Source organism: Prosopis cineraria, unplaced genomic scaffold (assembly GCF_029017545.1).
Source record: "Prosopis cineraria cultivar Desert tree isolate PC_DT_omini unplaced genomic scaffold, ASM2901754v1 PC13, whole genome shotgun sequence".
Classification (NCBI taxonomy): Eukaryota; Viridiplantae; Streptophyta; class Magnoliopsida; order Fabales; family Fabaceae; genus Prosopis; species Prosopis cineraria.
Genome location: NW_026555344.1, coordinates 33,102,623 through 33,129,462, shown reverse-complemented (window position 1 = coordinate 33,129,462; position 26,840 = coordinate 33,102,623). Strand labels below are relative to the sequence as shown.

General features: G+C 31.5%; 1 protein-coding gene and 1 pseudogene across 1 annotated transcript; both read left to right on the top strand.

The window, feature by feature from the left end:
- Positions 1–17,216: 17,216 nt before the first annotated feature.
- On the top strand, positions 17,217–19,525 carry LOC129290031 (UPF0481 protein At3g47200-like; annotated as a pseudogene).
- A 2,276-nt stretch (positions 19,526–21,801) lies between these two features.
- Positions 21,802–23,723, top strand: LOC129290030 (UPF0481 protein At3g47200-like). The gene is made up of 4 exons (XM_054926752.1): positions 21,802–21,807; positions 21,933–22,216; positions 22,416–23,049; positions 23,574–23,723. Exons 1-4 carry the CDS (start codon positions 21,802–21,804, stop codon positions 23,721–23,723), a joined length of 1,074 nt encoding a protein of 357 aa, XP_054782727.1.
- Positions 23,724–26,840: the final 3,117 nt, after the last annotated feature.

Genomic DNA, 26,840 nt, shown 5'->3' with positions numbered 1-26,840 from the left:
TATCATTTGAGCAGCATGAATGGTCATTTTGCTCAAGGTGTAACACTTGCCCCGAGTATTATCTAAAAATCAAAAAATTCAAATAAAATAAGTGTGGTTAAGGAGTTAATCCTAAAACCAACTTAGAAAATAAACCATTTAAATCACTAAGCAAATACACAATTACAAAGTAAACATTTAAAACCTTTTTTAAATAAAAAAATTTATTTACCTATAGTGCATAGAAGCAAGCTAGGCGAAAGCGAGATAAAAAGATGCTGTCATGGCAGCATTAAATTGCTGTCATGATAGCTCTCCCAGGCCAACTTTTGGGAGGCGTCGTTCTGTTATCTGATCCTCAATTGAAGAAAGTTTAAAGCTTACACGTCACATTTAAAGGATACTATAAGTGTACTAAATTTAAAAAATATCTAATGGTCGGATTAAAAATTAGACATGTTAAAAATTTAGTCACTTTTGCTGTCATAACAGCACCTCCGGACTAACTTTTAGAGTGTATCATTTCATTATCTGACCTTCGATCGGAGCGATTCTAAAGCCCACATGTTACTTTTAAATAGTACTATTAGCATACCAAATTTTAGAAAGATCCAACAGACGGATTAAATTTCGTGCATGTTGCAACATCATCATGTTGCTGTCATGACAGCACTTTCGTTGTCATGACAACTCCTCCGGACCAAATTTTGGAGTGCTCCATTTGATATCCGATCGATGTGATTCCAAAGTCCATACGAAACTTACTAAAGGTTTTACTTGTAATCCAAATTTTAGAAAAATCTAATGGTCGGATTAAGATTTGGACACCCGGATACAAAACTGTAATTTTTTTGGTAAAAACCATTTTCAAAATTGTCCAAATCTCATCCTAATGGTCACAAACCTGTGGGAACACTTTGGACACATCAAATAAGACTAAAAACACCTGATAGAATATTTAAATGATAGAAAAACTTTTTTATACCAAAATTTGACCACCCGGGTGTCATTTCTCAAAATGGACCCTAAACGCTCAAAATGCACAAATCACACAAGATGGGCCAAAAAATATTCCAAATATCATATACACATATGAATATACACACTAAACATTTTCACTTAGCTTAGAGATCTCTGTGGGATCCACATACCCACTCTCTCTATCCAAGGTGTATGTTTGTCTATAGTACACCATTTGCAATGCAACCACTTTGCATTTACTTGTGGAATCACATATATATCAAAATCAATATTTGCTTGTAGTAAAAACTTGGTCTACTAAATAAATTCATCAAAACCACACCATACCAAGTTTTCTAGCCATAAGTCTACAAGCAAATAAAAATTCATATATAAGCCATACAATCCACACGTACTCACACACATATACATAATCACATCCTACTGGCACCCTAATTCTAAATACATTACAATAGATTTTCTCAAAAGAAAGGGGTTACAGTTCTTTACAATTCACAAACAACCACTAGCTATGCTCCTTTCCCCGTCCTCCACTGGTTCCTTCGCCTGGATCTGGAAATATTGAAAGAAAGGGTTGAGACAACCAAAGTCTTAGTAACAGAGAAATCTACATTGATTATTATAAAGTAAGCCATAATCGAATAAACAAATAATAAATTCAACATAGTATATAATTTAGCTATTTAAAATGTATGAATGCATGACATAGGCCGGTATGGCCTTTCATGACCAACAGAATGCCCCCTGGCACTCTTTAACTCGTAGGTAAACCTTATACTCACTTGTACCTCCACAGGCATAAAACATAATCTAAGGCATGATATAATCCACTGAACTGCCTATGCCCCTTTGACGTGAATCCTGAGCAATCAAAGCTAACTCTCTCCTAAAGCCAGCCTGACTTACTCTCTATGTGAGGGCTGCCTTGGCCTAAGCACTCAACCTCATACTTCATATGTCGGATTCCCTCTCCTACTGAGAGGTGTCGAACACTCAATGCACTAATCACTTTAGTACACTGAACCCACAATACATAAGGCAATACTGAGTATTGGCAATGTGCCATAGAATATCAAAAGTCCACACCTTCTCATTAGTGAACTCCTACTGAGATCATGCCTTTTATTCATGTCTACCTTTCTCGAGTATTGACCACTTCAACACTCTAAGGTAGTATAACATTTACAAATCTCCTTTAAACAGTTCCTTAGCCTATCTAAGGTACCTTACTTAGTTACACTTCCTTAAGTGCAACTTCTATTCTTTATGATTACAATACATGCAAATAAATCTCGTTTTCATAAAAATATTGTTGTTAAACAATTAAAAAACTTATTTGTACTATAATTAAAGTAGTTCCCCATAACCCCTTATAAAGCACATTTAATCTTTTAAAACATGTAATGTATGGTAGCTAATAATATTTATTCAAAAATAGCTAAAACAAAGTAATAAAAAATATAAATTTCCCTGTTACCTCAACCCTTTGGTACCAAAAGGGTTTCTCTTGTACAAAATAGGACTTGTCTTGTTCCTTAACTTCTCAATAAGTTCCACCAACAATTCCCTACAACATATAAGTGATCCACATCACTTATCATGACAAATAGCATTAGTGAAGACTATAACTCATACCACACAACTTGAGTTAACGAGTCATAATCCATCTTAATGGTCCATATATTAAACTAACCATTCACAGAGTATCACTTAACCATCAAAACCATTTATTAGCTATCACTAGGCTAATTTTCAATTTATATAATTTTTAATTAATTAAAAACCTTCACTTAGTGTCACCAACTTTTACCAATAGTCTTTATAATGAAAATCAAACCTGAATTTAAATTTTATTAGGCTCAAATAGCAAAATTATAACTAAATTAATAGACTTAAATCATTGAAGAGCAAAACCCAACCTCTTGGGGTTTGATTTGTGTCCAAAACACCTCTTTTCATCCAATTATCCACTCAAAACATTAGAACACCATATAGAAACTCAAAATAATCTCCTAAGGACCCAAAGAAACCAAAGTTTACAAGAATAAAGCCTTTGGGATCAAAATTTAAAAATTCTCTCTTCCAAAAATTGAAGAAAATCAAGAGGGAGGGAAGAGGATTAAAGTAAAAAGTTTACCTATCGTGTAGCCGAGCTCACAACGGTCACAAAGCCTCTTAGATCTAAGCGTAACTCCTTCTCTTTCTTCTCTCTTCTTCCTCTCTCTCTCTCTCTCTCTCTCTCATGTGTTTCCTTTCCTTATTTCAATTCAGTTTCTGTGTTCTATTTTGGTCTTTAAAAACCTGATATAAAATTTTAGGAAAAATTACAAAAATGGGCCCAACATTTTTTATTATAGCACAAAAGCCCGGGTCAACTTTGTTAATTTTTCTCATAGTTAAAAATAAAATACAACCTAACTTTTGCTTAGAAAAATTTAAACTCTGAATCTCTATCAAATTATTCTAAATTTTAATTTAATTATAGATATTTTATTTTTTTAATAAATCTGAGTTTTAAAATTTCAGGATGTTACATAAGGCATCGGTAACTACGTTTGCCTTACTTAGGTGGCACTTCAATTTGAAGTCATAGTCCTTCAACAATTCCATCCACCTTCTCTGTTCCATATTGAGCTCCTTCTAATCAAACAAATATTTGAGGCTTTTATGGTCACTAAAGATCTTAAACGTTGAATTATACATATAAAGCCTCCATATCTTCAATGCAAACATGACTACAGCCAATTCTAAATCATAGGTTAGATAATTTTCTTCATATGACCTTAGTTTTTAGAGGAGTAGTCTACTACTTGGTCATTTTGTATTAACACACATCACAAACCTTTTAGTGATATATTAGTGTATAGGGTATATGACACCTCTAGTTTCAAAATGGTGAGTGCCAAAGTAAAGGTCAACCTCTCTTTCAACTCTTAAAAAATGGCTTCACACTTATCAGTCTAAATAAATGGATCATCCTTGTTGGTTAATTTGTTTAGGAGCATTACAATTTGCAAAAATCTCTAAATGAAATGACAGTAGTAACTCACAAGACCTAAAAAGCTTTGAATTTCTATCATAGATTTAGGTTGTTCCCATTTCATTACTATGTCAATCTTGCTAGGATCTATTGCCACTCCTTTCCTTGACACTATGAAGGATCAACCTGCAACCAAGAAAAGTTATAAAGAGATAGATAAATGATCCAAGGTAGGAATAACTCTAGCTTTGAAGACACCAGAAGAGTTTATTAGACTTTTGATCACACTAATATTCACCATAGGATACCCCGAAGAAAGCATATAGCTTGCAATACAAAGTTATAAACTTTAAAAGAAAATTCTCTTCATTAAACTTGTTCAAATGAGTACAAATCCGTAATACATATATATACAAGGAAAGGAAAACTAAAAGAACCCTAAGTTCTAGAATCCTCTTTAAGAATGATGCCTAATGCTTCATATGTTAGGAAAGTTTTTAATTCGTGAAGATTCACCAATTAGAAGTAATTAATAGACATTCTAGAAGATTTCTGGAAAACTAAACTTAAATATGAAGTTAAATCATCCTAATAAATGCTACGAACCAAAAGAGATTTAGCTATGTGCTAAAACTACAAAATAGAAAACTATCAATAATCTTAAGAACATGTGCTAAAAATAAATTACACCACTACAAAAAAAGGAATAAATAATGATTATTTTAGCTCATAAATGATAGTTAATACGCGTCATTTATGGGCTAAAATAAAATAACCATCATTTAAATGATGGTTATATATAACCATCATTTAAAATAAAATTTTAATAGAAGACTAAGCCATATAAGATAATAAATGACGAGTAATTTATTTACCCATCATTTAAAGTATGATAAATTCTAGAATGAAATTTACCATACTTTAAATGACGGATAAATCATTTAACCCGTCATTTAAAGTCAGAATATATGACGGGTAAATGATTTACCTGTCATATATTGTCATATAAATGATGGTTATTTAGATAACCATTATTTATTATATGATTTTCTTTAAATATGGGAGCTATTTTTATACTAGTGCCTCCACAAAAAGAAATCAAAATAATAACATATAGTCATTCTAGATTTGAATATCAACGAAATTTATTGTATTCAATTTTAAAATTAATCAATAAACATCTCTTAACTAATCTATATCAAGTAAACAAATGTAATTATATAAATTAAATTATTTTTAAAAATAAATTACCTATTAAAAATATAAACATCCTAGCTACTTTTTTAAGGTAGTTTTATTGATCTTCTTTGTATGAGGTCCATACTTGAAAAATATATTGACATCATTCTTCAATTATTTTATTTATTTTCACATTCTTGAATTCTTTAATATAAGAATCATCATAGTACTACAATATATAAATGATCCACCATAAATTAATTTTAATACTTTAATTTTTTTTAATTTAAAAGTTAATATTGTTGACATACCATATCATAAATTATGTTCTTGTTATGAATAATAATTTCCTTCATGAATCTCATGATGCAAAAGTCACAATCCAAGCTATTTTTTGTTTGTCTTATACACTAAAAATTAAAGAATCGATGAATATGTATTAATGCATTACATTTCAATTTAATAAATAATTCCAGTTACCTTTATTATATTTCAAGTATAGGCTGTATCAAAATTTGTAAAGAACTTTGAAATTGATTGTTTTATATTAGTATGGTATAACACAATCACCCTAATAAAATGATAAAAAATATGTTATTATGGAATTTAGGTAAACAAATAAATATGTGAAATATTTTATACACTTATGTATTAATTAACTCCAATGAAATTTATCTATTCCCTAGTTGCCCTCCAAGAGAATCAAGATAATATATTTTTAGAGTGTTGCCAAATGGTTCGGCGACGATCAACATCCAATGGTCCCTAATAGTATTAACAAGTGTTGCAAAAATATAATTAATCGATTAAATTAAAAATAAAAAATTATTAAGATAAGTGAGAAATATGTTACCCTTGACAGTGTGGTATTATAAATAATGTTCCCTTTTGAGCCCTCACTTTGAAATTTTCACTTAATGCTTTTGCTTGTTCTAAAATTTTGTTGCTTTTAATTAAGGCATATGCACCTATTTTATGTGGACTAACAAAGATGAATTTTGTAGATCAAAAGGGACAATAAATTTTTCATACAAGCACCTATTATAAATATTACAAATGGATTAGTTTATATTTAAAATATTAACTATTCATATATGGGAAAAAATTACCATATGTAGAAGCTAAGAACAGTGAGACTGGTCATATCATGTTGAAGCACTTCATCAATAACATCAAGTGAAAGCATATCATATCAGTCTTCACCATATATGCCAACCTTGAACGGGATTTGCAGGACCAAAGGATCAAACCTATGAATCATTGCATATGCCTAGAGTAAATTTTTGTATTGGCTTAGTAATTAAGGCTCTTCAAGCATAGTTTTATGGGAGACTGCCTTTTTTAAGAGGTCAAGATTGGGGTATCATCTTTTTCTCAGACTATGTATATTTATTAGTTTTTTTTTTGGACTAGGCATCCTAACTTGACTAGCTTGCCATCTAACAAAACTACCTATTGCCTCTTCAACAATCCCTGCATCCTCTTTGAAAATAGGTAGTGGATAGTTCAAATTTTTTGGCATATTAATAGCAACGTGTTCATACGACATAAGGAGTGGTATATTATGTAGCATGTCTCTCGACAAATTAAACACTCAACTAATAGCAACCATATGATGATTCAGGCTATTTGCTAATAACTCACATATGCTCTCACCCTATATTAATAAGTAACATACTATATTAAAGTTATGAAAAATAAAAACAGTGAAACATAAGTGAAATAAATTAATAATATTTTACTTTAGGGAGATTTTTAATAGGATGCATTACACTATAACTATCTTTCCCACTAGGACTAGTATGTAACTCCACCTCCTGCCTCTCCTTGTCCTTTAGCAAAGCTTCAATCATGTCCTGTTGCCTATATAGCTCCTTTTTTAGGGAGGCAATCTTAGCCCTTGCACTCACATTCTTTGTTGACCTTGCCTTCTTTTATGACCCAAATATTTGTTTTTTCAAAACACCAAAGCCATATCCCCTAACTCAACTAGGGTGTTCGAGATTACCCAATACCTTGCCTAAGACATCATCATTAGGTGTGTCACTTTTCTCAATCTTGGCATATGCAATATATAGTAAGAAAGTTAAATTAGTTGATTGAGTATAAAAAATGTTAAGTTAATGTACTTACACACTTGTCGGCAAGCTCCTGAACGTGTTCATCAATAATGTTTCCTTCTTTATTGGTTTGGCCTTCTATGAAGAGTTTGTGATGTGAAACTGAGCTTGCCCCTGAACTCTCTTGCTCGATCTATGAATTTAAATAAATTTGAATGTCAGTATAGTAAATATATCCAAGAAATAAGCTAAAATTATATAGTATAAATATTAACGTACCAGTTGTTGCTCAATTCCTGCATATCCTATGTGCACCTTCTTATAAGGGTATAGATCTTTCTTATGCAACTCTTTCTTTTTGTAACTCAATTTCTATGCAAAACATATAGAATCATATTAATAAAATTAAATATATTGACAATAATAAAAAATTAATTCATCTCATTATTCTCACTTGAAATTGTCCCTCGAGACATTGAGTAACAAATTCATCCCATTGTTCTTGTGAAACTAATGCCCTTATCAAGTCGGGGACCTCAGCACTAATATTTCCTCCTGATTTTTTAATGTATTTTTCTCCCACGAAATACCAAAATGTCTACATTGCTTTTCCAGCTTATTGGATGACAAATTTTATCTTACTAGCATCAATTGCAAACGTTGACGGTAAACCAAGACAATTAATTAGATTTTTAATCAAATAATTTCAATTAATTATAATAATGTGAGTAAAGTATTTCACCTCTACTTGCTCCCAAATATAATTTTTTGTAGTTGGAATAACATCCTTCCAGTGTCTAATTGTAATCAGCACATTTGCTTTTGCTACAACCCCTATGTAACTGATGAATTTATTTCTGTTGGTCTTGATAGGTAGACCTTTGAAATTCCATTCAACTTCATATTTCTATCTAACAGCCCTTCTTCTATTTACCTCAGCCATTAATGTCAATCCTCTTGTTATTTGATTTGCTTCTTGTTGAATTTGCCAGTCATTCATGTCAATGCAAGGATAAGCATTACTAGGTCCATTAAGACTAGCACTCCTTTGAGAAGCCATTTACCTACAAAAGTAGAAAAAAAATAAATAATAAATAATAATATAAAAAAATAAAGCACATAATAAGTAATTTACAGGTTTAAGGTAAATCACACATTATAAAACAAATATAGCACATAATAAATAACAAAAAATTAAATCACACAAAACAAGTAACCTATTAGTTTAAATTGTTCATTTTCTTTTTCTTGCACATTCCTTATCTTTGCTCTCCTTCTTTGCTCGAATGCTTTTACCTCATTTTTTTAAAATCCAAATACCTTTATTATGATCATTTCTCATATAAAAGGCCTCATCCTCAATTATATAACTTTTAAATGATGTCCCCATAAATGGATCATCTTTAACTGTAGAATCATTCATATCTTTATTTATTTTACTACTTAATAAAATGATAGACCAATTTACTTTAGGTGAATCAGGAATAAAGAACACTTGCTGGGCTTGTGAAGCCAAAATAAAAGGCTCATCTTTATAACCTTCTCTATTATGATTCACCATTAAGAACCCCAAGTCATTAACTTTAAGACCATTTTTACGATTAACCTACTTACAACCAAAAATTGAAACTTTGAATTTAATGTAATCTAATTCTCAAATATGCTCAATTACCCTAAAGTATGACATTTTACATATAAAAATTTTTTGTCTTTAATACTAGATATATGCATTGCTTGGGCTATAACAGTTACACTACTATTTTGCATTATGCTTTGATCATCTTGCTCTGTGGTATAAAATGTATACCCATTAACGAGATAGTCAGTGAAGGAAAGAACTTGTTTATTTAGACATCTTGCTAACCATTTTAATTTTACAAAAATTGAATTAGGATCGGCAATCAACTTCTTAAGAATGTGCTATTTCAGCAAAATTGTAAAACTCTTATTATGCTTTTTTGCATACCAAATCTCCGATCTATTAAAGTTATCCTGCTTAAGCTCGACCGTGTACATCTCTACATACTTCTCAACCTCTGCAGAGTTGTGTGGTACATATAAATGTGCTTGTTTCCATTGTAAGTTTGAGATTATAACTACTTTATTGCCCATAATTCCTTCTCCATCAGTTATACCATCATGTCGAGAAGTCGGAAGAACAATATGGTTGACATTTAATAAGCAATCAGTATAACATTCAACTATCCCCTCACAAATATATCATTTAATGATACAACCTTTAAGCTGACTCTAATTTTCACATATCCTTTTAGTATTTTCATGCAATGCTTTGTATCTCTCTAACCAGGTGAATAGTGAGGTGCACTATTATATCAAATAATGCAGGTAAAAAATATATTTCAAGTTCACATAAGATCAACACAATTTGACTTCGCAATATTAGCACTTTTGTTAGGTCAATTACTTTACTACATATCGACTTGAAGAAGAAATACAATTTTGTGATCGTGGCTCAAATCATATCAAGTAAAATAAAATGTATAGCCATTGAAATAAAATTTTCTATCAACACATGGCAATCATGTGATTTTAAACACTTCAACTTCAAATCTTTTAATGACACAAGGCCCTTAATGTTTAAAGAGTACCCCTCTTGAACTTTAATAGTAGCAAGTGACTCATAAAAAGTTTTCTTTTCCTTTCTAGACAATGTATGAACCATTACATGAACAAATATGAAACTTCACTTCTCTTGCGAAGCCAAATCTTCCCTTATCCCCATAGAAATCATATCAAGTCTTACTTTGATGCCATCTTTAGTCTTTCTCGAAATATGAAGTAATGTACTAATTAAACTGTCACACATATTTTTCTCACTATGCATGACATCAAAAAAAATGTCTCACATATAAAGATTGCCAATATGATTAGGTCAAAAAAAATATACCTTTTCTTCCACCCACATGTCCTAAGATGCTTTGTAAAAGATTTTTCAAACTCAATATTCAAATTCTTCACCTTATCAAAATGTTGCTCACCTGTCAGTGGCAAAGGTGCCTTACTTTCTTCTAAATTCCTATTGAAAACTTTTTTCAGGCGCCAATAATAATGATCAGGATGTAACCATCTGTGATGTTCGAGATAAACATTCTTCATCTCATGTTCTAATCTAATTGAATATGTGTCCTCTTAACATATAGGACATCCAAGTTTTTCTTTAATACTATACCTTGAAAAATTACCATATGCTAGAAAATCATTAATTATGCCAAATAACAATGCTCTTAAATCAAACCTTTCTTCTTTATATCCATCATATACCTCAACATTGTGCTCTCAAAACAATTTTAAATCTTTAATTAAAAGAGTAAATATATGTCTATGTCATTTCTCGACTGTTTTGGCCCCAAATTTAGAATGGATAGAATCATATATTTTCGCTTCATACATAACTATAGAGGTAAGTTGTAAATTACCAAAATAACTGGCTATGTACTGTGAGTGCTACTTTGAAGCCTATGTAGATTCATTCTATCAGTAGATAATACGAGGTGAATGTTTCTATCTTCTGCTCCAAATTCAAGGTAATCAATATCAATTTTTTTCCATTGAGAAAAGTCAGCTGGATGTCAAAGCCTCCCATCTTTGATCCGTTCATCCACATGCCATGTCAAAATTTTTGCTTTCTCTGCACTATTGTACAGCCATCTAGATCTAGGTGTAATGGAAAAGTACCATAATGCCTTCTTTGGACTCTTCCCGTTCTCTTTATAGTGCAAGGCATTACATTTTGGACACTATGTTAATGACGCATATTTATTTCTAAATAATATGCAATCATTAAGATAGGCGTGTATTTTCTCATAAATCATGCCAATTGAGCGTAGCATTTGTTTTACCTCATACATAGTCTTTGAAAGCTCATTGTTCGCAGGTAAAAGTTGTTTTATAAGTGTAAGATTTTCTGTAAAGCTCTTATCACTCCATCCATTACTTACTTTCAAGTTGTATAGTTTTAACACCACTGATAACTTTGTGAATTCAGTTCAACTAACATACAAGGGCTTCTCTGCATCACTTTTCAACATCTCTAACATTTCAGGACAATCCTCAAGTTCCCTTTCAATTGCATTGGCTATCTCTTCAAGACAATCACCCTCATAAGCATTTGTGTCATAATTATTTGATTCAAAGCTTCCTTTATACCCTCAATTACTAGTACACTTATTGTATCTAGTCTCTCCATACTTATGCCAACACTTGTAATTTTTATTAATTTCATGACATACTAAATGGTCTTCCAACTCAAACGCACTAATTTGCTTTAAAAAACCACATATTACATAAGGGCACACTATTCTTTTAAGGTTTTTTACATGCTCGAGAGAAAATCTCATAAACTCTTTCATAACATTCAAATACTATGTACTTAATCGATCAACAAACATCCATTCTTTATCCATAACTTTAATCTAAAAAAAATCATTCAAGAAAATGTGATCAGTGACTCATGAATATGGAGAGAAAAGGAATGATAGAAAGATTATCTAAAAGAAAATTAACTACTCTACATATAATATAGAGTAATTAATGAATCATGAGTCACAATGCATGAGCATTCACATATTCTTTCAACCGTCGAAAAAAAATTTGGGAACATAATGGCATAAAAAAATTATTTTCCAAGCTCAAACTCTCTTTTCAACCTTAGCATCTCACTCAACAAAACTAATTTTAACCATGCACAATCACAACAGCAACAAAATTCTTACAAAATAGCATTTTCAAATTAACTCTAATTATTATAAAATTATATCTAAAATTCGTTAAAAAATCATAGAAAAAAGAAAAACACCATAAACATCATTTTCAATCAATTTTTTCTATCTCATTGATCATTCTAAGGTTACACATATCCTATATTAGCAATCCCAAGCCAAGAAAAATCATTCTTTAGCAAATGTAAAAATCTCAATAAAATAGCAATGATTTTTAGAGAAACCACGTGTCAGTTTCGGTCACCTAAATTAACTCCAATTATAATGAAAATTGGCACATTAGTACATTTTAATATATAGTTTTGAATGATAAAACTATTATGGTCAAACAAGGCACGGAATTTAAATTAAAAATTATTGAAATAAATTAGTTAAAATTCATAAAAAAATATAATCATCATAAATATCCCATTTTGATCACTCATTTTCATCTTAACAATCATCTTAAAGCTAACTATATTATCTACTACCATTCTCAAGTCAACAACACATCAAATATTAATAATTTTTGACACCCCACAAGGCCAAAATGGGCAATAAATGAGTAGAAACTTAAACAAAAAAAGTAACTAATAAAACAATCCATAAAATTAAATAAATCAATCATATAACCTAGAAATCTAAGAATATTGGAAGAAAATGAAGAAAAACTATAGAAATCACATACTAACATACCTTAGAGAAGAGAGGATTGAAACCCAAAAGGGAAGAAAACAAGATGGCAATGACAGCATAGGTGGTGGCACCTTTACATTGGAGAGGACGATAATGGTCGATGACAACAATGGAGGAAGGTTGAGAGATTTCTATCGATTTCATGTGCAAGTGAAGAAGAGATGAGACACGAAGATGAACAAGTGGGAATGAAAAATGAGCAGCAAACTGACTAATAAATAGAATAAATGACAGGCATTAGTAATACCAATATATAATGGGTGTGGTATTACTTTAAATGATGGGTGTTTAAAACAACTGTCATTTAAAGTTCAATTTTTTTATTTTTTTTTAACTTTCAAAAAATGAAATGTTGGAAAATAATAAATGATAGGTATTTAAACACTTGTCGTTTATTCTTAGGCCTTCAAATAATAAACACCTGTCATTTAAAGATTAATTTTTTTTATTTTTTTAAATTAAGAAATTGAAATGTTTTTTACCTTTAAATGACGGGTGTTTTTTTAACACCCGTCATTTAAAGGTCTGAGAATAAATGACAGGTGTTTAAACACCCATTATTTATTGCCCGATCATCACCTATCTCTCTCATATATGATGTGTTTTTCTTTAACCGTCATTTTTTGTAGCATCCTATATTTAAATTTTTTATAGTAGTGTTAGGAAATAAAGTAAAAACAAAATCTAATCCTAGTTTATGCATTTTTGGATGTCATTATGATGCTTCTAGAGGATCCTGGACATTCTCATCATTTTTCCTCTAATACTCATGTTTGTCACATGTTATTTTAAGTGAATTCTTCAGTTTGGACTCTATAGGGGCCTTGTACATTATCTTGTTGGGTTTCTATCATTATAATCATCATTCTTGGATCCTTATTGAAGCTTTTTGAACCCTTTAAATGGATCTTCATGTTCATACACATGTATAAGCTATTTGGGCTTGAGTAAGCTTGATTTTCCGTCATAAAACTCCTGTTTATTAGACAATGCATTTAGGCCCAATTCAACATATTAATGTTGAGGTGGCAAATACTACATTTTAATTACTTCTTGGAAGAAAAATGATACACCTAATAGTTTAGGATGTCAAGTGCTTGTTGGAGAATACTTTAAAAGTAAAAATGCACATTTAGCCATGGATTTATCCATGTGCATGTAATTGTACTGGGCTTTGTCTCGTTAGAAATTCACTAATGGTGACTTTTGGAGTGGTCTTTCATGTGCTATATATTATCATTGTTCACACAGTCAATCGTTTTTGTCATCATCTATGAAATCATCCATATCATCCTCTTTTATTCTTGGGTTGTGGATTGTGATTCTTTGGGCCTTGTCGGGCTTGTTGGACATGTGAGACCCGTGCTCTATCAGGCATATATTGCAAAAATCATGAGGACAACTTCATTAAAGGGTGGATGGAACGTACAAAGCTTTAAAGCTGAAATGTTTGCTGTGGGAAAGGCATTGGAGATTGCTAAGACTTTCAGGCCTTTGGATGTTCATTGTTGTAATTGATGGCTCGAACCTTTTTAATGCTTTGACTAAGGAGAACCTTCATTCCTGTGAGTGGGTCTGCCAAAGTGCATTAAAAGATATGTTTGTTGAAATTGAGTTTTTGAATTTTGTCTCCTTTTCTCTCATTCCTAGGGATGCGAATTGTGTTGCCAGCTAGATGGCTACTGTGGCTTCAAGGGAATTGGAAAAATCTAGTTGGGTGTCATCGCCACCACCTCCTTTAGCTGATTTGATTCTCACTCGATGGCTTAAGTGTTTAATGTATTTTCTTTTATGAACGAGCAGCTGGGAGAAGCTGATAAGGAAGGCATCTGTTGAATAGTTTCTGGTGCTTCTGCATTTTAGTGCATGATGTTTTGTCGCTGATTTTTCTAGTTTTGTTCATTTATTTTTGTTGAACTCTTTTTCATTCCCTCGATTAATATGTGCTTCTCTTTCCTTGTAAAAAAATATGACACAAATCAATTCCTAGTTCTATTTATCAAAGTTTTAAAAATCAGACCATCTGGTTCAATTAATTGAACCTGGAACTTATAATTGGTCCGAACTGGTTGAGGCAGAAAAACCAAAGAATAGTCGAATAAGTCAAGAACCAGCAAACTGATCAACGAATCAGGAAAACCAACTGGCTAACTAGTTCAGCCAGTTCAGGAGGTAGGATCTAAAAGAGAAAAAAACAAGAAAAACATAAGGGAGGGGTGTGAGAGAAAATAAAGATGGAGATGATGAAAGATGTCGAGTTAAAGGGCAAAAATACTTAATAATTTTTTTTAAAAATATTTAATATTTTTAAGTGGACAAAAATGTAAAAATACATATAAACTTATTATAATAAATATAACAATCCTCATCTCATTAAATTTTAACTATTGAGACTCACTGTTATCGTGGCAGCCAAAAAACAAAAAAAAAAAACAAAAAAAGGAAGGAGGACGGATGCTCGGATGAAAATGGGGTTTTTTTCACTTCTTGTATTTCGATAATGTGGGCCCCAAGAAGAGGAAGAATGCTCGTATCCGTTCTCTTAGCATGATTGCTCCATTTTAATATTATTATATTAAAAATGAGTCGGGAATTTTTTTGTTTTCTTTCACGTCTGTCAATTCAAACTTGCAATCTGCAGGATAAGTGTGCAGCCAGCAAGCTACGAATTTTCATTGCGCATCAGGTGAGAATTGATTTGAAATAATCAAATAAGAAGGAAATAAAATCATTTATTTATGATTTTATCTTAATATTATTAAATACTACTCTCTTTATTTAAAAATATAAAATATTTTTAATTAAATTTTAACCTCTAATAAAGTAATTGTTTACTTTTTAATTAACTTTATCTTTTTATATTTACCTTTATTAAACACCCTATAATAAATATAAAATTATTATTAATAGAGACACTTTTAAAAAAAACAATGATTATATATCAAAAGATTAAAAATACATTACATTTTTTAACATCAAACTCCTCAACAAATATCTTACATTTTTAACAAAAGAAGTATTTATATTTATATTTAAATTTATTTTATAGTTTATGTATATATATATATATTATTTAAAAATATTAAATTAATTATAATCAATCTAACAACGATTCAACTACAGTCTAATTATTGACTTTTGAATCAGTGTCTTATTAATTTCAATACTGGAGCCATTTTTTAAAACATTGTTATTTAGTATTATTTTTTTTATTTGAAAAAAAATTCATTACATGATAATTAATATTTTGTTCTTTCTTTTATTATATATTATATGAAGCAATTGATATAAAGTGAAAATATAGTATTTTAATTATACCGAGTTCTGTTGGGAATTGACAATTGTGAACTGGTCCATCAACCAAGTCAATCATCTGATTATTTTTTCTTTTTTAACGTTGCAAATAATCTCCTCTTCAAGTGTTAGGTTTCTTCTTTTTATTTTTTATTGGGAGAATGGCAAAGAAATCTCAAAGCACCAATTAATTTAAGTTAAATTTTAATTATTAAATTTTAAAAATTTATAATTCAATAATTAAATTTTGCAACTAGTTGTAATGAATTTATAATTTATTTTTTAAATTTTAACATAATTAAAAAATAAAAAAAATTTGTTAAAATTTACAATACAAGATGTAAATTCATTACAATATAATTTTAAATTAAAAAATTCAGTTATAAATTTTTAAAATTTAACACTTAAAACTTAACTTAAATTAATTAATCTTTTTAAAACGTTTATGTCATTCTCTCTTCTTTATTTCATTCTGATAGGTTTACTTTGTCAGGATGTATTATTATGTATTTTTAAATAAGAAAATATATAGGCCAGTGCCATAGTTGTTGGCTTGGCCGCTTCATTTATGTATTTTCTTTTAAGGTGCCAGACTTTCTTATAAGTTGAAACAAACATTATTAGTATAATCTTTCGGGTCAATAAATAATTAAATAAAATTGATATAATCCAAACTTGAACGACAGACATGTGACATGTCGCTTGTTGCCTTTAGAAAATTTTTTTCGTATTTTTAGTTTTGTTGCCAAAAAAAGTTGGAATTCGTGCTTAAAATATTGTATTGATATAACATATGCAGATTTTTAAAACACATAAATATTATAAAATTTGAACTCCAAACAAGTGGAGCTAGCATGATCACTATAATATATACTCCTTTCAATTCTTATTATATGATATTTTTAACCATTTCACATATTTTAAGAAAAGTTAATTTTTTTATGTTATAAAAAATAAAATGTACTTTTATTTTTATCCTTAAATTTAAATAATAATATAACTACATAAAATGCCTTCACGTTAATCAAGAAAAGATAAAATTAAAAAAAATAATTTAATTATCATAAAGTGTCATATTTTGAACTAAAATTACTTCTAAAAGGTGTTTTATAAATAGAATAAGAGTAAGTATTTGATTAACACTAATTTGCATTGGAATTCGTCCTACTTTAAATAAATAAATCCAATGACATCAAAATAAATAAAAGCTGTTGCACCATGTGCTATCCAAAATAAAAAAAGATACATTAGCAAATCACCGGAGACTTGAGACTTGAGGTTCATTGACCACTATATATTGTCCTAAAAGCCACTTGACGAGTTCAGAAGTGAAATTAAGGTCCTTGTGCTGCCGGTGATATCTGCTATTTTCTTCACCAGTTTCATGGCAACATCATTCAAAACATCAGGTTAAGTGTGTGTTTGTGTGTTCTTATATCTCTCTTTCTCTCCCTCTCGTCTCTCTTGCTGTAATATCTGCAACAAAACTCAATACTGCTTGTTCTGATTATCTCTCTGTGTTATTCTCAGACTCTGAGAGGCTTAAAATGATCAAATTCAGAGACCAAAAGGGATAAATTTTCATATCATATGCTTAAACTTCCACGAGGCTATAAAGTAGCTAGCTAGGGGTTCGGGTAGCTAGGTTGGTCCTTCAGGGGAATAATCTACTAGTATCCCCTAATATCAGGGAGTTAAAGGAAGATAAAGTTCATACGAAAATTTTTCCACAGAATAATGTCATCTCACACCGTGTTTGTAGGTAAAAAATGTGTTTTTCTAAAACTTCTCATTTTTTCTAGAAAACACATTTTCCGCATACCAAACAATATTACATTGGATTTTCAAAAATTGAATGCTTTGGCAATGAGTTGGGTCTTAAGTCTTAACAGAGGCTAACTAAAGCTAGGGCAAACCTTAAAACTAACAGGATCTTATAGTTCAAAGAAGTTTTACAGGAGTTCACATATATTACCTGCTGATACAATGTTCACATCAATAACATACTTAGACTCAAATTCTTGTGGGGTAAGATAGGCTCTTGCCAATGGAACCAACATCTGTTAGCTAAATTTTATTAAAGCTGAAAGGATCTTAGGGCTAAATTCTTATTATCACTTTGTATTTTATTAAATTCCTATTATCACTTTGTATTTTAAAATGTGTTGCAGGTCCATCAAAAGATTGTAAGAAAGTGGAGATATTGGAAAACAACAATGAACAAAAACCTGATTTGTTAAGCTCCCTGAAAGCCAAATTAGAAGCTATAGGCTCTTTGGAGCTTCCCTTAACATCAGGATGTTGCATCTACAAAGTGCCACCGAAAATTCGTAAAGTGAATGAAGAAGCCTACATTCCTACCTTAGTTTCAATTGGTCCATTTCACCATGGAGACGAGATTGGAATCAATGGAAGAGGTCAAGCTATGGTGCCTCAACAACTTCCTAACGAGGAGTGAAGATAAATCATTGGAGGATTATGTTAAAGCTCTAAGAGATTGGAAAGATGAAATTCGACGTTGTTATTCAGAGACCATACCGATGGAGAGCGATGATTTTGTAAGCATGATTCTAACTGATGGTTGCTTTATCATTGAGTACCTTCTCTCTTGTCTAGGTATGTTAGAAATAAACCCTTGGCGTTTCAAATTATGGCCAACATGTGACATAAATCTAGACTTGATTCTACTTGAGAATCAATTGCCATTTTTTGTTCTTAAAGGCCTATTCGACCTAACTTTTCCCGCTGGCTTCAACGGTAGATTTCCCTTCATTGAGATAGCCTTCAACTTTTTTAGGAGAGTGTTCCTACACCATATTGTCCCGAAAAAGGAAGTTCGTGGGAAGTTTACTTTTAACTATTTCCAACAACACTACCTTGAATAACCGATTAAAACTCAATTTGAATCACCTACATTCACAAAAGTGATCCATCATCTGAATGACATGCTAAGGATTTTTTACTTACCAGAAAAGTTACCAAGAAGAGAATTTGGTAAACTAGAGCCTGTATATAGTGCAAGCCAACTACGTGAGGCAGGAATTAAATTTCAGGTCAATGAACAAGAGAAAAGCATACTAGAGATAAAATACTCAGAGGGAGTGTTGAAAATACCATATTTTCAAGTAAGTGATTGGACTTAGATTGTGATCAGAAACATGGTTGCATTTGAGCAGTGTCACCTTGCTCCTGAGTGTTATGTGACAGATTATTTAACCCTCATGAACTATCTCATTGACACTGGAAAAGATGTTGAGCTGCTTGTTGAGAAGGGAATCATGGACAACTTGTTGGGTAGCAATGATGAAGTGGCTTCCTTGGTCAACACACTTGACAAAAATACTGTGTTCATGACGCGCAATAGTGAGTATCTCTCTCTATGTGAAGAACTCAACAAGTTTTATGAGAATCCTTATCACAAGTATAAAGCAATCTTTAAGCATGAGTACTTGAGCACCCCTTGGAGAATGGCATCTGTCAGTACTGCAATTTTGCTCCTTATGCTCACTCTAATTCAAACAATATTCTCTCTGCTCTTATTTCAGTAGATCAAAAGCTCTTGTACAACATTAGATATCACCTCTCTGGAATATCCTAATTTTATTAGTTTCTTATTCTACAAGAAACTAAACCATTCACATCTGATTTAGATGGTTCAAAATTAGATATGCATCTTGTATATCTTTGAGAAATGGGTAGGAAATTTAGGTTCCTTGAATAACTCTCAAGTATTATTTTGTTGCGTGATCCTTCTCATTATGCTCCTTCCCTACTAAATTACACTATATGAAACTCATATCAACTGAAAAACATGAAACCTCAGCTATAGGGTCAGGTGAATCAGTGAGAAAATCAAGTGTTTTTCACTCTTGCATGAAAGTTATTTGTTTATTCTATTAAATCAATTGAAAGCAATAAGGTACATATATACATGCTCAAAAAAAAAAAAATTCATCTCCATCTGAGATTCAAGAAACTTTTGATGCGTGACTTGTTTGATATGGGGAAACTTCTTCCCACATATGAGGATTTCGTCCAAGTTAGCCCTTTGGAGTAGAACAGAATTTTGTGAAGAAAATAAGAACCTGAAGAAATACGTAACCATGTTAACTAAAAATCTAGAAAGTTTTGTAAAGAAAAAAAATTTCATAGCAAAGCTGAAGTGAATAGTTTTTAAAGGAAAAATATTTTTTTCCAATCTCTAGTTTACGTGAATGTCCTCTGGTAGAGATTTTGAAAGTAAAAGAACCAACGTCCTTAACATTGCAAAGGGCAGGGAATGGGATTTAAAAAAAAAAAACAGAGGAAAAATATAATTTTAGATCCCTACACTTTGCTTAAATTTTATTATAGGTCCCTATACTTTTTTTTCAATGTTTTAGGTTCATATACTTTTATTTTATAGGGACTTCGAACACCCAAAAATAAAATCAGGAACCTTTAACAAAACTCAAGCAAAGTGTAAGGGCCTAAAGTAATATTTTCTAAAAAAAAAACCCTCCAAGGACTACAATCAAACTCGATGGAAGCATAGGCTCCCTTTTCTCATGTTTCTATATTTTCATTATCAAGAGAGAATTTGCAAAGGTACATCATTCTATGTTGTACGTTGTAAAAAGGAAGGAAACTTCCGACAAAAAAATCCTAGCATGACCACAAGTTTTCACGAAGGAGACTGAAAGCCTATGTAGCACGGATACTTCAAAAAAGCAAACATACCTGTATCCGATACGATACTTGTAGGATACTTCTGCTTACGTATCCCATATTCTAACATTTATGATATGATTTTTTTTCAATAATTTTTTACTATATCACTTAAAAAATTAAAAAAAACACTTAATATTTTAGTTAATTACTATAAATATCTTTATATTACTCTAGAAATTCTTGTTTAAAAATCAAAATACCTATACTTATATCATAAAATGTTGAAATATACATTATAAATATCCCCGTATTCGTATCTTAAAATTTTAAAAATTTTCCGTACCCCCGTATCATGCCGTATCGTATCAGATACTCGTACCCGTATCTATGCAACCTAGCTGAAAGCACAAGTCATAAAAGCAAATTGGCAAATTGAACGCTCGTTTTTAGGTGGCAAGACTTTAAGATTGGACCCCACATGTTTTTTACTCTGTCAGACTTGAACTGTATTATTGTGTCTCCAAAGACTTCAAGTTGATGACTTGAGCACTATAAAGTGTACAAAAGGCCTAAAGCTTTGATCACTCGATGAGTTTAGAAATTACTAGCGTAAGGTCTTGTCTTTCCGATTGGTGATATGCTCTTCTCTTCAGTTACAGGGCTACATCATTCAAAACATCAGGTTAAGTACCTCTTCCTTGTATCTCTTACTGTAACATAGCTGCAACAAAACATGGTACTGCTGATTTTGAACTTCAAGAGTCTAAAACATCAGATTCATGCAACAAAAAGGATAAGTTTTTCTATCATATGGTTAAACTTTTGAGAGTGAATGAGAAATGTAGAGTAAATGACAAAGTAGCTATATCGCTAGGATAGCCATGTTGGTCTTTTCACATGACTAGTATTAGAAAATTCTTTAGAAGGGTTAGAAAATTTTTACACATAGAAATTGTATTTTATTTAAAAAAAAATGCAATGCTTTGATGATGAGTTGGATATCATAGACTTATTAGAGAGGACAAGCCTCACACAAGCTAACGAGATTTTATAGTTTCAAATAATGTTCACACTCAAAAGACCTTCACATCAACAACAGCAACATTAAAACTCAAGTCCCTGTGGGACATAAGACCAACATTTACAAGTTGAACCAGTATTTGTTGGCTATATTTTATTATGGCTCAAGAGGAGACCCTAGGATTAAATTCTTCTCACTTCAATATTTAATTGCGTTTCAGGTCCATCAAATGATCGTAGGAAAATGAAGGTAATGTAGAACAAAAGAGAACAAACACCTGATTTGTTAAGCTCCTTAAAAGCCAAATTAGAAGGCATAGAGAGCTTCCCTTAGCATCAGGATGCTGCATCTACAAAGTTCCACCAAAAACTCAGGAAGTGAATGAAGAAGCCTGCTCTCCTACCTTAGTTTCAATTGGCCCCTTAGTTTCAATTGGCCCATTTCACCGTGGAGACAAGAGATTGGAATCAATGGCAAAGGTAAAACCACGGTGCCTCAACAACTTTCTAGAAAGGACTCAAGAGAAAGTGTTGGAGGATTATGTTAAAGCCCTAAGAGATTGGGAAGATAGAATTCGATGCTGTTATTCAGAGACCATTCCAGTGGAGAGTGATGATTTTACAAGCATGATCCTAACTGATGCTTTCTTCATCATTGAGTACTTTATCTCATGTTTAGGTCTGTTAGAACAAAACCCTTGGCGTTTCAAATTATGGCCAACATGTGATATAAATCGAGACTTTGTTTTACTTGGGAATCAACTTCCATTTTTCGTTCTCAGCCCTATTTGACCTAAGTTTTCCCACAGGCTTCAATGGTAGATTTTCATTCGTTTAAATAGCCTTCAACTTTTTCAGGAGAGTGTTCCTGCACCATATTGATCCAAAAAAGGGAATTCGTATGAAATTTAGTTTTAACTATGTTCAACAAAACTACTGTGAACAACCGGTCAGAACTACTACATTCAAATCACCTACATTTACAAACTTGATCCATCACCTGAATGATATGCTAAGGATCTTTTACCCGCCAGATCTATTACCAAGAAGAGAATATGGCAGACTGAAGCCTATATATTGTGCAAGCCAACTACGTGAGGCAGCAATCAAATTTTGGGTCAATGAACAACACAAAAGCATAACTGAGCTAAAATATTCAGAAGGAGTGTTGAACATACCATATTTCCAGGTAAGTGATTGGACTGAGACTATGATCAAAAACGTGGTTGCATTCGAGCAGTGTCACCTTGCTCTTGAAAGCTATGTGACTGATTACATAGCCTTCTTGAATTGTCTTATTGACACTGGAAAAGATGTTGAAGTGCTTGTTAAGAAGGGAATCATGGACAACTTGTTGGGTCACAATGATGAAGTGGCTTCCTTAGTCAACAATCTTGACAAAGACAATGTCTTTATGACTTGCAACAGTGATTATCTTTCTCTGCATGAAGAACTGAACAAGTTTTATGTGAATCCTTACCACAAGTCTAAGGCAATTTTAAGCACGAGTACTTGAGCACTCCTTGGAAAATATCATCTTTCTTTGCTGAAATTTTTCTCCTTTTGCTCACCCTAATTCAAACAATCTGTTCTGTCATCTCCTTATTTTAGCAGGTCAAAAGTTCCTGTAAACACAAACAGAAATGTACAAGTCACGCATCTGATTTAGATTGTCAAAATCATCTCTGGACCGTCCAAATTTTATTATTATTATTTTTAATTATAAGATGATTTAAGCCCGTCATGTCTAAATTATATAGTTCAAATTATACGTGCATTTTCTAGATCTCTAAGAATACGTAGGGAATCTTGATACACTGAATAACTCTCAAGTAGTAATAAAATTTGTAGCATGATCTCTTGCACCAGTGCTTCCATTTCTATTACATTACACTTTGTGTATCTTATATCAACTTAAAATCTTGCAATCTCACCTATAGTGTTTGTTGAGATTGCAAGAATTACATACAAAACTAGGGGGCATGTATGCTTCAACCAAGCTTTCGTTCTGTGTAGATGCAAAGTAATGTCAAGAGGAATATCTTGACACTTACTCGAGACCTACGAGAAAAGAGAAACAGAGCAAGCTTTCCAAGGATTAATTCAAATGCTACAAACATGGGTATGGAATATGAGAGGACTTACAGCAGTGAGAAGAATGAATAAAGCTTAGGAAAGGACGAGAATGGATTGTAAATGATCTTCAGGCCCTCTGAACAACATTTGAATCTCAGAAATCGGAGAGAAGTCAGGTAACACGCAGATTGGATAGTGTAGTCAAGGATCATCGGAGCTAGGGCACTGAGAGGGGAGCTTTCCTCCTTTTCAAAGAGCAATAGTTGAGTCGGGGTCGTGGAACGGCGTCGTATTAAGTACAGAGAAACCAGGAACTGGCTGCATTCTCGCCGCTCGTCTTCAAGCTTCTTCTTCTTCAGTGGGGATGGCGCTAAAATTAAGGTTCAGTGCCCCCCGGGGGGGGGGGGGGACAGAATAGGGAATTTCTGTTTTTGGTTTTGACTTGCAGCCCAAACAGTTTACGGGTAGATAACATTTTTAAATCTACAAAGCCCAATTTTAGATTACGGGTAGATTACATTTTTTACTTCTTAAAATTTTATAATAAATTTTTATAAATTTTAACATTTAAATAAGTATTTTTTATTGATAATTAACAAGTGGGCTCAGTAAAAAATAAAAAATATTTTTTATTACCTATAAATATTCTCTTTTTAAAATAATCTTATTTAAAATATAATCAAGCATTAAAAATTAAAATCAAGGAATGAGTGATACTGCTCCATATGAGCTTGAACCTTATGGGCTCAAGCCCACACCACTTTAAAAAAATAAATAAAATTTAAAAAAAAAAGCTTAATATTATATCTAGACTATCTTCAATACTCATCAAGGGATTAGCATTATATTACTTATTACCTTTAATGAGATTTAAACTTTTCAGACTTAAAGCTTTTATCTATACTTTACATGATACATTTAGATAATTAATTTATAAAAATTATAAAACTTTAATATTAAATTAAATCATTCAAATTATATCTGTACCATCCAAAATATATCCGAATAGTTAAATTATGAAATTAAAAAATTTGAATATTAAGTGAGTATGTCAAACTAAGTTTGTACTGGCTAAATTGATGATGAATGGAATTATTAAAAAATAAACTTGATAAAAATAAAAATAAAAAGCTGCATGCCCATTCCCAGATTAGCATTGAAGACAATCTAAATTTAATGTTAAATTTTTTTATAATTTTTTGTTTTAATAAATATAATATTAAAAAAACTTTAAAATTAATTTAAATGAATGACAGAGATTTTTTAAGATAAAATGAAAGACCCAGATTGCTAATGAGCACCAAATAAATGCTAACGCAGAACATAACACAAAATATATAGAAATAATTTTCAGCAATATATTCTTTTTCAAACCAGGAGCGTCTAAATCTCACGCAATGTACAATAGCAACAAAAGATCTGTTTACTCTAAAATGAAAAATGGCACAAAAGATTTTGCGTATTAGAAGAACATCTCTTAAAAGCAGAGTAGAACATAGAAATTAGTAGCAACATTATTAGCTTAATACCCTCAAGAACGATTCAGTACTTTTTCTGTTCTCTTATTGAAGAAGACAAGAAAAAGAGAATAATAAAAAGAAAAGGAAGATTCTAGACAACATTGTAAAAGAATGAATCAATTTGCTATATAATTAGAATGGAGCTGGTTAATTAACATTTGAGGATTGGCTCTACACTTTTGTTTCCGGGCTGCATTGATCAAAATGTACGTTAGTTGTCTATTTTCTTGTGATTTATTAACTTGTAATTTATTAAATTTATGTAATTAATTAACATTGTTTCACTAACTTTGAATTTTTTTTTTTTTTCAATTTCTCTTGTTATTATTCCATTCCATCACTCAATATCAAACTTTTAGACAGAAGTTGATAAAGAAACAGAATCAACACTAGCACTTATAAACTCATCACTGCAACTGCATGCAGGTAAGGGTGTACACAGGTGGGTAGGGCCGCCCGTGCCATTACCTGTTACCTACCCATTTATGACTAAATAGGTGGCCACCCGCCCATACCCGCATATACCCATTTACACCCATTTTTTAAATAGGTCCAAACGGGTATGGGTGGGTATGGGTGGATTTAGGTCAGCCATTTAGCTTGACTTTCTTAAAAAAAAAATCAAAACGTGTATGAGAAGAAGAATTGAAGACTAAAGAAGAAGAAGAAGATAGGCCGAGATTGAAGAAAAGTGTAATAACCTGTATTATAATTATAAAGCTAGATTAATTAATAAGATAAAATTTTGGTATTTCTATAAATTGTTGGGGCAAGAATAACAACATGCATTGGTGGCTTAGTGGTATATCTGTTGGCCATTGTCATCCAAGTTTGGGGTTCTAAGTTTTCACCATGCACAAAAAGGCAGGCTTTATTTTTGTTTTTTTAATTGCATGAAAGTAACATTTTGCCCCTGAAAAAAGAAGAAGTGGTAAGGATTAAATCAGGCAGCTGCTCCTTCTTCATATTCATTTTTATTTTTGAAATATCTGGAGCAGCCAAGAGAGAGAGAGAGAGAGAGAGAGTGCTCAAATTGATCCTCCATCCTTTGCTCACATCTTCCATTTCAATTGGTCGCTGGTGTAGGGGTTCTAGTCACCGGGAGTTGCTATTGTAAGGAATTAGTTCAAAGTTGATATATTCGCTCCATTTTCAGGCTTCACCGATTCCTTCTTCTCCCTCCTTCACCGTCGATCCCAAAATATGAGAGTGACCGGCACAAGATACACTAAACACACATCCCGTAAACCTAATTCAATAAATTTTTATTTTAAAAATAACTTTTCATTTAAATGAGACATTAATATTTATGTAAGAATTTTGACATAATCTCCCTTGAGAATAGGATTTTCTTGAAGTTCTACAATACAATTTTTTTTTTAAGAAATATTACAACATCTTGGAGCTTAACTCCTCTTAGCCAATAGACAAAATATTTACAAAATAAAGACCTTTACATAGCCTATGTGGAGCACCTATAACATTATTTATAAAAGTACAACATATAGATTAAAATTGTACCCAAAAAAATAGAGATTAACCACAATGGTGTCATAACTTCAATTCAGGAGAAAAATCCCTTGAATGATTTGATGGAGATACAAACTATTTGAGACCAAAAATATTTTCTAGTGAATAACATCCCAACCATAATATTTTGTAGAATCAAAATGAAAAAAATATGACC